Here is a 13,983-nt window from a genome sequence, read left to right on the forward strand (position 1 = left end):
GATCAACCTGATCAGGTTTTGAGTTGGTCAAGTTGGATAAAAATACATCAAAACTCAACCCAAACTTATAACTTGATCATGTTGAGTTTGGTTCAGATTAGATACAATTTGAATTGAGTTCAGGTCAATTCAGGTTAAATTGGGTCAATTTGAATGTCTTTCCACTGCAGATGCTACTTTTTTGCCCTCAAGGTAAGGGTGAGTGATAACTCTATGAAATGAGAGTTATCATGACACTTTTAGGCTTAAATCAATACTACTTAGAGAGTAAATTATGTGTTTCTATTGCATTTTTGTTATATTTTGCATAAATAATCATTTTAGTCAGTCTTAATAAGTGTTGCTCGATTTAAAGTAATTTGTGCTCAAATTGTGTGCATAATTGTAGGTTTCTAGAAGCTTATAATTCATAGAAGGAATGCTATGCAATAGGCTTGCAAAAATAAGGAAAGAACATGGCTACAAAAGAGTTGAAACAAATTTGGAACAGTGCAGTTGCTATAGCAACCATTGCTGTAGTAATTCTGGAACAACGACAGAGAAAATTCTGCGCGGGATAACTGCAGAATTGCGATATGCAGTTTCCTAATCTGACTTATGCGCGCCCTAGGGTTCCGTTTACCCTAATTTTCAACTATAAAATAAGCACACATCATAAGGAAAAGGTAGAGCCGTCACCCAAGGAGAAAAACATAAAGAAACAAAAGAAAAACAAGATTCAAGAGAGGGATTAAGGGCTGCACAAGAGGAGAATTTACATAAATCAATTGGGAGCTCAATCCTTCTTATTCTTCTCTTGTTTTCTCGTTTTCTATTTATTTATGGGAATGTGTTTCATGGCTGAAACTTGTTCTTTATTTTTCTTTTACAAACCATGATCTAAATTTATTTGTGGTTGAGTGATAAACAATCTTGATGGTTTATTGACTGAATATATGTGTTGCTGCATGTTTGCTGTAGCAGTTTGTTTTGATAGTATTTATTTTTATTCATTATTTCAGTTGATCACCCATTTAATGATACAAGTTAGGAGAGAGCCGCAAAAGGGCCTATCTTAGTGAAACATATAAGAACAATACTTGATCTTAAATTGAGTTTCCCGGATTGAGTTTTACTTGAGTCCCAAAAGGGTCATGCTTGATTTAAAATTAGTGATGAACTAGACATAAGGATTCACCTTGTAGGGTAAAGAGAACCTAAGCGTGTAATGCTATATCTTATGTTGGCATAGCAACTGATCACTGTTAGGTTGCATATAGATATAAGATATCCAACATACGACAGCTTAGGATACATAAGGATTCTGCTCAGTGCTGTAGCAAATACTACAGCAACCGAGCCAACCATTAGAAAATAGTCAAGACCATTAGGAGAATTTATTCACTCAACTACTATATATTCCAATTAGTTTTGCACTGTATGCATTATAAAGCTTATTCAATAAGTCTCTTTTCACTGCCTTAGTCATTTCTTCAACCTTCAAACTATCATTGTTAAAAATGATCTAAAAAATATATTTAGCAAAGTCCATTTTAGCTCAAGGATCAAGAATGGAGGCAAAAATATTTTTCAAATTTATCCCTCATATTATAAGCCAATGAAATCGCTTGAGGATCCTTACTTACTTGCAATACAATTAACGAACTCTCAATTAAGCCAATAGTATCATAATAAAGATTAGAAGTCATACTTTAAGACGCAGAAAACAACAATGTGACATCATAAAATACCTTTAAAAGCTTCACAATTCATTCAATATTGTTCCAATCTTTAGGTTCAGGCGGGTCTACCATTTCAATATTATTTTCTTTCTTGAGAAAGTAAGTGATAACTCTAGAAAATGAGAGTTATTACATCAATTCTAGACTTGAATCAAGGTCATTTAGAGAATAAATAAGGTGTTTTTATTACATTTTGATTACATTTTGCTTAAACATTCATTTTAGTTGAGTATTAATAAGTTTTGTTTGAATCATAGTAATTTGTGCTAAAAATAGATGCATAATTGTAGGTTCTTGGAAAGTCTTAATTCATGAGGAGATGTTGAGACATTAGATGAGCAAGAGGAGGAAAGAAGACGGTCATAAAAGAAGAAAAGCACAATCAGGAGCAATACAATGCTGTTGTGAATGTTGGAGCAATCCGTGCTGTAGCAATCTGAAAGTAAATGCAGGAGAAAATTTAGGCGCGGGTCAGCACATGCTTCCTAATTTAACGCATACACATGCATGAGCTTATGTTTACCCTAATTTGCAATATAAAAATGAGGCAATACCACAAAGAAAGGCGGAAAAAAGGGAATTATCATTAGAATAATTACAAGGAACGAAGAAGAAGATCAGAATTGAAGAGTATTGTTTCGGCAACATTGGAGAGTTGTGCAGAATTACTTGGCTTTGATTTTTACTGTGTTCAACTTATATTTATCTTCTTCCTTTAATTGATTTGATGTATTCCGAGAGCAATATGTTTATGTTTATTTTTCTCATCTAGATTATGAACTAAATTTACTTGTAGTTGAGTGACAAATAATCCAATGGGTTCTTGACTGTTCTTATATGTTGTTATGATATTGCTGTAGCATTTTACTCTAATAGTTTTTATGTATATAATTGTTATTTCAGTTGACCACCCATTTAATAGTTTCAGTTAAGATAGAGCAGCAAAATGGCATGTCTTAGCAGACATTATTAGAGTATTACTTGATCTTAAGACGAGTTTCCTGGATTAGGTTATCCTGAATCCCATAAAGGCAATACTTGAAGTTAAGATTTGTGGCACACTAGACATAGGTGTTCACCTTGTAGGGTAGAAAGATTAAAGGATATAATGTCGTGCCATAAATATATGAGCAACTGGTCATTGTTAATAGATTTAAAGGTATGAGACGTCCAACATGCGATAGCTGAGGATGCCGATTTATCCTGCCCGGTGCTGCAACACTTATTCTAACAACTGGTGCTAATTTGGTAAACAACAGTCATCCCATTATGAAAGTTTGATCATTCAACTACTATATCCTCAATTGAATTTTAGACACAGTTAACTTAGTTTATTTCATTACAGCATTGTTTTATTTCCATCTCTCGCAATTATTAATCACGATAGAATTATTTGACAATTATTTGTTTTGGTCTTTAAGTTGATTTGCACTATTGTGATTGCTTTAGCATTTTGAGTAACATCAATCCCTGTGGAGACGATCTTGAATACTCATCACTTTATTACTTGTTGTGTATACTTGCACGTTGGCATTTATAATAATTGATTATACAAATCAATCAACAGTAAGCCTGATAAAGTTTATCTCTTCTGTCATTCTATCAAATGTTGCTTGAAACTTCAATGCAGTCATCAACATTAAATAGGTGGAATTCTACTCGTAAGATAATCTAAAATGACAGTTCGGTTCGGGCTTTTCACCTGTGCAACACAATGTTTAAATGTCTGCAACTTGTGGTGGAGGATCTCATATACTCCACAATATTTCAAATAGCAACAACAGTAGCATGCAACTCATTCAACCCTGAAACAACAATCAAATTCAAAATATGTGAACAACAACACTCATACCAATACTATCCCACCAACACAAGTGTACCATCATTTTTACAAGCAAGCAATTGCATATTGACATAACTAACAGCAATATCATTTGTAGTGGCATTATCAATAGTTATTACAAACAACCTCTTTATCCCCTAGTCTTGTAAACAAGCTACAATCCTTTTACCAATAATTTTCCCTCTATGATCTTTAATCAAGCAAAACCTGATAATCCTCCTATTCAGGCACCAGTTACTATCAATAAAATGAGTTGTGATCACCATGTAACTCATGTTTTGAACGGAAGTCCATATATCAGTTGTAAAAGACATTTGCTGCTTGTTGTCACAAATCAAACTCTTCAACATTGTCTTTTCCTCTAAAAATAAATCCATGACATCCGAAAATCATATGGCATAATGAATTGTAGAATAGTTACATTCCAGAAATGCCTAAACTCTCGGTTATCCACAAAACTAAGCAACAACTCACTCATAATAATAATTTTAGTGACTACTCTTTTACAAGCATCTTGACTCTATCCTTTAGCCAAAACCATATTACTTGCATTTCCTTCGCCACCCTTAGTTGTGAAATTTTGCTGACTTCCATCTTGTTGTTCTCGAACTATCTTGTATGCATTATAGGTCTTTATATGATTTTTCATATTTGCAATCTCATCAAATCTTGAATGACATTGATATTGTCTACTATAATAGTTGCACTTGCATTTGTTTGGATTGTCCTCAATCAAAGTGAAATGATTCCACGTCTCATATCTTTTCTTCATTGGTGATCTTTTCCGCTTTAAAATTTCCTTTCCCTTTTGAGTTCCTTCCATTTGTATACTTTGTTCTTCATCACCACTTATCAAATTCGATCTTGAGTGTCCAGCCATCTAAACATTCAAAATAATAATTATTAATCATTAATTCAAAAATTAAAACATAAAAATATTATTAACATAATCTAATTAGTATTATAAATCAATTCAAATATTTATAAATTTAATTTAATGAAACTTGTTTAATTCAACATTTCCATCGAAATATTTCTATATGATTAATTGATTAGGTGTATAACTATATATGTAAAAATTCAAAATTGTTTATACTCCATAAAGGAAAAGCAAGAAATTAATGATTAATTAATTTATAATATCCAATTATCTATTTCCCTGAATAATAGAATATTATTTGCATAACTATATCTTAATTCTTATTATCAAACCTTAAATTTCATGCCCACATTTCATGTACTTACTAATTAACGATTTAACATACACTTAATGTACAGTTAATTGAATTAGTTCATTTTTGTTGAAATTGAAGCTATTGCATCACATATCATATATATCAAAATGTTTAATTTTAATAACTAATCTACCTAATATATCCATACAAAAAAATTAATAATTGACAAAAGAATACACAAATATTCTTGATTTATTATTAAAATTCAACAATACATATTATTAACAATTACTAATTAACAATTTAACATATAATATATAATATATTACACATTACAACTATTTGAACTATATAGTATATACCATCGATTATCGAAGGCTCGAAGCTTCAAAACTCAAACAAAAATTTGGGTTTCTGCCTGTCGAGTTCGGATGGAGCTTGGAGGAGGAACTTGGTGATGCTGTGATGGTGGAGCGTGGAGCAGCAGATTTAGTAGGTGGTAATAGCAAATTCACTCGCAATCCTCTTGGAGCAGGAGATCGAGTGGCGGTTGGCATTAGCGGTGACTATTGTGAGCATGTGTCGGCTGTCGAGTGAATAGATATTGGCTGCATGTGTGTTTCTACTAAGGAGCAGCAGTCGTTCTGCTATTGTGTTGAATGTTGACTTGACGGTGAGGCCGTGAGGGAGGGGAGCGGAGGGGAGGCTACTATGCGCTTTTGGTTTGTGGTGTGTGTTGTATATGTGTGTGGTGTGTGAGACTGACTCCTAGTGTATCCTCCTCTAATTTAAGGAATACAAGCAAGATTGTCTTCATATATAATTGTTGAAACATCTATTGCTTCATGTACCACTAGGATCTTTGAGTGATTGGAAGAGGTGGCAAAGAAAGTCTGGTTAGCAAATCAACATGAAACTACTATGCAATTATAAGTGAAAACATATCTTATTTGTGAATTGGCTTTGTAGGATCAAAGAGGTAGCCTGAGTCTACATAACTAATGAGACCAGAATTCTCCGTTGGCTCACTTGAATAAAATAAACCCAAGTCTGCCGTTCCATGAAGTTATTGAAAGATATGTTTGATGCTATTCGAATGTCACTATGGTGGCATTAAGCTAAATCTTGCTAGCAAGTTCACAGAGAATGCAATGCATAGTTTGAAGCGTTGAGCTAAGTACAATAAAGCACCAATTACATTTAGATATGGTACATCTGGACTAAGTATCTTTTCATCGTTCTCTTCACGTTGGAATGGATTCTTTTTAGGATCGAGAGACCAAACAACCATAGGACTGCTTAATGGATGGGCATTATCCATATTGAAACATTTTTAAAAGTTTTTCAACATAAGCAAATTCATGGATAAGCACTTTGTTTTGTTTTTTTGAAGCTCGATCTGCAAATCGGGCCAATATTTTGTTTTCCCCAAATCTTCCATTTCAAGTTCTCTATTTTAATATTTAGCTATTTTCAAGAGCTTTTCGGGAATTCTAATTAGGTTCATGTCTCATCATAAACTACTACAATTGCAAATCCAAACACAAATTTTCTAATGAATATGTATGGGTAAATTGGATCATTTTTAAATCTTTTTTTTTTATCAAATATTCATTTAGGTGATTGTACCACATGCATCCTGATTGTTTCAATCCATAGAAGGATCATTGTAGCTCGATTGAACACAAATTACAATGTTTTTATTTATATGCTTCAGGCATTCTGAATCCTTTAAGAATTTTCATGTTAAGATAAGTGTCAAGTGATCGATATAGACATGCAGTCACTACATCCATGAGATGCATGTCGAGTCTTTTTTAGACCGCTACGCTGATTAAAAATTAAAATGTAATAGTGTCCATCACTGAAGAATACTATATCCGTATAATCAATACCAATCTATGTGAGAAACCTTGTGCAACTAATCATGGTTTGTATCTAATGATTTCACTATGCTTATTACATTTTCTTACAAATACCCATTTGTATTAACGGGTTTGACATCTTCAGGTATATAGACTATAGGTTCAAAAACTTCACGGCTAGGTAGAGAAGTCAGTTATGCTTGTATTGCTTTTTTCATTAAGGCCATCATGTATTTGTCTACATTCATCAACAGTTTGAGACTCAAAATCATTTTAAATTTTAGTAACTACTGTGAATGAAAATATATTATTGATGTTTATTTCATTACGATCCCACATTTCCCTTGTATAAATATAATTTGTAGAGTTTTCCTTGATTTTATGTTTTCATAGCTCTTTAGGAGTTACGGTCTCTTTAGGGACCATCAGTTCTTCTGAAACTAATGATTTAGATAATGTTGATATCCTAAGCTTTCATTCTCCTTTTTTGAGGAGCATTGTCTTTGGAACCAAGTTGTTTACCACGTTTCTAATGTGTAACAAATAACTCATTAGCTGCTTTGACACTTGTTAGTAGGAACAACTATCCAAACTGGTATATTAGTAGTTGGAATATGTGATTAGTTACCTTTGCTGCATATATAAATGCATTTGGTAATTGATATGAGAATCTCAATGAGACAAAGCAAAAACTTTTCAAGAAAATTCATGCTTACTTTAAGCAGCTTTCTATTCCCCAATAATGGAAAATTTTTCTTATCAAAGTGAAAATCTGTAAAACACGACAGTGAAATGATCACCCATTAAGGATTCAAAATATTTGATAATTGAAGGTGAGTTAACACCGACATAAATCCACAAACAACATTGAGGTCCCATCTTTGTAAACTGAAGGGGTGATATACAAACATGCACAGCACAATGAAAAATGTGTGTTGAGAGATGTCGGGTTGTTAACCAAGAACAAGCTGTGATGGAGAATATTGATGCTAAGCATTGGGTCTAAAACGAATTAATGTCGTAGCATGTAAAATAAAATGATTTTATGCAGATATTGGTAAAGTTCTTGCAATTATCTACAACCGCTAATTAATGCTTCTACCTAGGGTTGAAAAAGGCAAGCTCAAGCCCATCTTATTGATAACAAGCCTAGGCCCTTCAAAAGCTCGTCCAAACGGCTGGGCCTAGGCTTTTCCATTAAATATAAAATAATTTTTTAATAAAGTAAAAAAATTTAAATTAGAGATAATTATCCAATAGATAATAGAATAATAGTCCAATACACAAAATATTAGTAACACAACATAATAAATCACAAATACAAATATAAAAAACATATTAATTTAATATTTTGAGTTTTTCTTTTTTGTTTAAATTTAATTAATTTTTATTTATAAATTAAAAAGCTGAGGCACTTTTCCTAGGCCTTTATCCAATCCCAATCTATGTAGGCTTTGTTGTACTTTTAGGCCCATGTCCAAGCCCAACCCATACGAGTCGAGCTTTAGGCTCGCGGATTGGCTCTGGCCTTTTTGCCAACCCTACTTCTATCACTCAATTTCGTATATGTACATGTAAAACAAGATTTTCAAGATTGACACCAACTGATGTACAATAGTCATCAAATGTTTTAATGTAAACTCACCAGCATTATCTAGACTGAACTGATTAGATAATCCAAAAGCCCTTAATCTTATAATTTGGGCAAGAAATCTTGCAAATGCAACGTTGCTTGTGGACAATTAAACAAAGATCTTACCATCGTACAGATGTGTCAATTAAAACCATAAAATAAGAAAATGATCCACAGGTGGATAGATTGGTTCATATATCTCCTTGAATTCTTTGAAAAAACATTGGACATTCATAATCAACCCTAGAAAGAGATGATCTAGCCACAAATTTTCCTTGTGAGCAAGTGGTACAAACAATTTCATTGGATAATAGAATCTTCTAGTTCTCTAATGGATGTCTATAAGAATTTTCAATAATTCTACGTATCATTGTAGATCATGGGTTTCCAAGTCGATCATGCCACAATATAACATTTTTGGAACTATAAACTAATAGTTCATCACTACGTAGCGTTTAGTTACATTAATGATTTTATAATATAATCCTAAAGAGAATACTCAGAGCTTTTCTAATATATACTTCTTTCCTAAGACATTTTTAGTACATATTCCACATTATTTTTATTTAAAGTATCAATATGATATTCATTTCAGTAGATATCTTTGAAGCTCATAAGATTTCATTTAGATCTTGTTGAATATAAAGCATTTTAGACTATTAGTTTTATTCCACTTGTTAACAAGGGTATAGCTCTTCTGAATCCATGTATTAGGTCTATAGGACTAGAGACAATATTTACATTTCCTCAAGTACTTTATTTCTAAGAAATATTTTTATCTTGAAGAATAGTGTGTGTAGTTGCACTGTCAGCCAAGCATACATCTCCAGATTTCAATTCCAAAATGAATAATTTATTTCTAAAATCCATAACCTTACATCAAACAAAATTTCATGTTAGATATCAAGATTATATATGAACATTAAGTACATATGATAAAACTACAAAAATATAAAAATTAACATATTAGTAACTTAATAATTATGGAACAACATCGAAAGCTTAATTAATGTGGACATTTCCATTACCAATTAAGCGATCACTTTTCCTTCTATGTCCTCAAAAAATCAGAGACATCAAGATGAGTCAAATTAATGATTTGAGTTATCAATTAAATTAGTCTCAAATTTTCTTTTCCCTTTGTTAGATGCTTGTAGAGGTCTACTAAATGTTTGTCCATACTATAGGTACATGACCAATGACATTTTCCTCCACATTGATAATAAATTTCTTCATTGTTATATCTACTATTTTTTTTTCATTATGCTTCATTTTCTTTACTACTTCCCTTATAGATGTTCTATTTTCTAGCATTTTTTCTTTATACTTCATTTTCTTCACTATGTCCCTCATAGATGTTCCATTTCTAGTGGCGTCCATTCTTGTTGTTTTGACGTCTTGAATGCCTATGACCACCATGAGGGTGATAACCATGGCCTCTCTTGCCTCCTCAATTATGTCCACTATTTGTATGTGTATTAACATTTGCTTCTATGAATGGTTGTGAGCTAGTTGGACGTTATTCATGATTTGTCATAAGGACTCATTGTTTTGTTCAGCAATTAAAAGAGATGTTATTAGCTCAGATTATTTTTTGTATCGACGCTCTCGATATTGCTTTTACAGGACAACGTTTAATGCATGAAAAATAGAGAGTGTCTTTGCAAGCTTTTTTTTAGTAAGTTTTTCTCCATACAATATATTAGTTCTGAGATGATGTGGAATAGAGTAGAGTGGTATCCAAAGACTCTTACATAGTCTCGTAACCTCAAGTTTAGCCACTTATGTTTAGCTTTTAGAAGAAAAATATGCCTATGGTGGTCAAATTTATCCTTGAGGTTATTCTACAAAATTAATGGATCCTCCACTGTCAGATATTAAGCTTTTAGGCTCTCATGTAAACGATCGTGAAGAAAAATCATGGCTTTTGATATTTCCTGTAGGGATGTTTCGCTTTCTTTTATTATAGTGCCTTCCAAACCTATAGCTTTCAAGTACATTTTTGTGTCTAACACCTAAAAAAAGCTAGTTTCTTCTAGAAACTTTAAGAACGAGAATTTATAGATTCGTGAGATTTTCCATTTTTCGAAAACCTTGTATTAATAATCAAAAGAAAAAAATCAAAATATAAATATAAAAATATGTAAATATAAACAAAAACAAAAATTATGAAATATGTAGAAACCTCATGCGTGTATTTAGAACTTCAGATTCTAACTTTTAAAATCATGACTAGAACTTCTAGTTTTGATTTTTAATGAGGTTAGAATTTTAGGTTCTCACCACCTCATTTGTGTTGTAAACTTCAAGTTACAATAATAATATTCACTGATAAATATAAACAAGAGCAAATCTTAATTTTATTGAAAATAAAATAATTTGATAGGTGGTTAAACCAGTCATATAAGCAAATAAATTAAGTAAGCTATATTAACAAAGTAATAACATACTAAAAAATAATAACAATACAGACGGAATTATAGAACCAACTATTAAAATTATTATAAACAATAAGTAATTAAATTAATAATATAAAATATAATAATAAAATTTAAATAAACACAAATAATAAAAATTAAACTGTCCACGTCAAATAAACTATCGTGCGTTATTTAAGTATCTTGTTGATAGTTTATTATTAATAGACTTTTGTTAATCAATTTTTTTGTGATATGATTTTGAGAAATAATACACTTATTTGTAGGTTAAATGACGAGGGAGAAGACGCTAATTTTCCCACGTTGTGACTTTTGACTCGCTAGAATGTTATAAGCCATCCTTCACAACAATAATTACATAAGTGTAAACAAGTTTTTATTCAAAAGACGATAATTTCCCAATAATTAACCAAAGGAACAGGCAACAGCCAGTAACTGATGACCATACTGCCACGTGAACAGGCCACAGCAGATTCCTCCCGAGCGAACTCTGGTTACTTGTATGGTTAAATTGAGGTTAGCGAGAGGGAAGAGGAGAACGAGAATTTGTTTGTTTGATTCTTGATTCACACACACCTCAACTTCTCTTTGACTTCCTGTCACAGCCCGCCAGCCAGCCAGCCAGCCAGCTTTGCCTTGCCTTGCCTTGCCTTAAGGTGCAGATCCGAGTGAAAATAAACACTTAAACAGTCACAATCACAGAGACAGACAAGGAGACCTGTTTCTTATTATTTATCGAAGAAATAAAAAGAAAAAAAAAAGCTTAGATGGCGACTGCGCCGGCTAGAGCTCGTGCCGATTACGATTACCTGATCAAGCTGCTTCTCATCGGGGATAGTGGCAAGTACCTTTGTTAATTCAATATTATTATTGCTCTTAAGTTCATCAAATTATATCATGATATTTTCGGTATTGTTTTCGATCAAACAATAGGGTTGGTTTCTTTCATATGGTGTTAACTTCTATTCGCAATTATGTGGCTTCAGCATTATTTTTATACTTAAGATAAATCTTTTTTATGCGCACAACTGCGGTAATATAAAAAGCTTTAACGTGTTTGTGAATATTGCGTTCAAGTAATAAGAAATTTCATATTTGTCGCACAACTTTTGGGATAAATCGTCTTAGCTTCCAAACTAACTATAGTTGCCAAACACTTTTTCCCCAACAGCAGTACCGAACAGGGCCTTAGTGCGCATTTTGGATCGTGGTGGATTCTTAAATAATCACTTATTTGAGAATCTACTCTCAAATTATGTTTGATTATCACTTGTTTGATGATTGTCAGCATAATAGATCTAACAGAATAATTCAAATAATTTAATAATCCAAACATAATTGGGGAATAGATTCTCAAATAATCACTTATTTAAGAATCCACCACAATCCCAAACATGCTCTTAGTCTAGTTTTCCTCATTTGTCTTGTGAGATTGAGATGGCTAATTATGCTACGATTAGTAGCTTTTGGGATTGAATTCCTCTACATGCTTGTTTTTGCTTCTTGTCTTCAGTCTCTATATGCTAGGCCGACTATCTGTTTAGCTTGCTAGTGAGGAGAGTGATAAGCTACAATAGGTGTCCTTCTAACTATTGTCCTTTCGCTTAAACTTGGAGAGTACAATAGTCAAAAGTGTTTGGTAAACTCCCACTTTTACTTGGTAGTTAAAATTTTAGCAATCACTTATCCACTCATACTTGAAAGTGACAAGTGATCTCGTTCTACAATAGTTGTGTTTAAAAACTACTGCACCTCAATTTCAAATATATCCTACTTGTTTAGAGTTTTAGATTGTGTGCCTACTTATTCTATCATTAGCTCCCAGACCTGTCAGCTTAGGTGTTAGTTTTTCTTTTCAGCTCTTTGAAATAGTAAATGATATTAGCTTCTATTTTAGCTTACAGCAAATCAATACATGTTTATTTGCATATGATAAAAATATGTATCTCATGCTATGTACCTATTTTTATCCTCATTACTTTGTAAATTTGCAGGTGTAGGAAAAAGTTGCCTGCTATTGCGTTTCTCAGATGATTCTTTCACAACAAGCTTCATTACCACAATTGGGTCTGATTTTAAAACCTTGTGACTTGTTATAATTTTTCAATTTTATAGTTTTCAACTGTTTCCTGAACATTTAATACATTTAATATCTCTTCAGGATCGACTTTAAGATCAGGACCATCGAGCTTGACGGGAAGCGCATTAAATTACAAATATGGGATACTGCTGGACAAGAACGTTTTCGAACGATTACAACAGGTACCTACTAATTTTTTGTAGTAATCTTCAAGGTTTGAAGGACTATATTCTAATTGAGGAACAAATATGTTATTCCTTAACCTGAAATATATTGGCTTGGTTGATCAATTTTGGGTAACTGATTGTGTTTTGTGAAAAGTAGTCATTTTCCCGAGTTCAAGAGAAGAAAAAGAAGAATATAATTGTCAGCTTCTAGTAACTATGACCGCTTCTTTTGCACATATACAAAGAGCATACAGTCAGAGTCAAATGTATAAGAAAATGCAGATATATTTTATATTGGATGGTTCCTGGTAATTGCTTATTAGAGGCATAAATATTGCTTTTGGGGTGCATTAGGTATTTATTATGATGCTTAGAATCTTCTAGACCAAAGATTGACCTCATTGGATAATTACTGAATATAAATAATATCTTCTTCTTCATTGGGAGTTTATGTTCTGTGGTATACAATTTAAAGATAACCAAACAACCCTTGGAGTGGCTCACTGTCATTAAGCTTGTTTGTACTAGATCGTTGCTTTACAAGGCTAGATTTTTGGATATGCATATTTGCTCTAGGCGTTGAGTTGTTTCTGTCGTCTTCTAGATGACCTCCTTAATGGTTATTTGTTATTATCATGGTTCAATGTTTAACATAAATTATTCAAACCAGATGATCTTGAATGTGCAACTTAATTGTTCTATTCAAATAATTTAGACATTGTTTACTTTTTTCTTGCGTAGCTTATTACCGGGGAGCCATGGGCATATTGCTTGTCTATGATGTGACAGATGAGTCATCTTTTAACAGTATGCCTCTCTCTCTCTCTCTCTCAATGTTCTGTTCCTACACATTAGGCTTATTTATTAAAAGATAATTGACAGGAAACTTTCTATTGTTTTGTCCCACCCCCCCCCCCCACACTCATTTTCCTGATCCATTTTTTTAGTAACTTCACGAACTGGATGAGGAACATAGACAGCATGTGTCAGATATGTTATCGAATACTTGGTGGGCAACATGCTGATATGGATGAGAGCAAAAGGGTACTGGATGAATCATG

At 32.5% G+C, this 13,983-nt stretch overlaps 1 protein-coding gene across 1 annotated transcript; it reads left to right on the forward strand.

The window, feature by feature from the left end:
• The first annotated feature begins 11,150 nt into the window (after positions 1–11,150).
• Positions 11,151–13,906, forward strand: LOC18039243 (ras-related protein RABE1d). Its single transcript, XM_024182689.1, has 5 exons — positions 11,151–11,515; positions 12,670–12,742; positions 12,837–12,937; positions 13,664–13,729; positions 13,879–13,906. The coding sequence occupies exons 1-5, from the start codon at positions 11,443–11,445 to the stop codon at positions 13,887–13,889; spliced, it is 324 nt and encodes a 107-aa protein (XP_024038457.1). The 5' UTR covers positions 11,151–11,442; the 3' UTR covers positions 13,890–13,906.
• Positions 13,907–13,983: the final 77 nt, after the last annotated feature.

Source organism: Citrus clementina, unplaced genomic scaffold (assembly GCF_000493195.1).
Source record: "Citrus clementina cultivar Clemenules unplaced genomic scaffold, Citrus_clementina_v1.0 scaffold_6, whole genome shotgun sequence".
Classification (NCBI taxonomy): domain Eukaryota; kingdom Viridiplantae; phylum Streptophyta; class Magnoliopsida; order Sapindales; family Rutaceae; genus Citrus; species Citrus x clementina.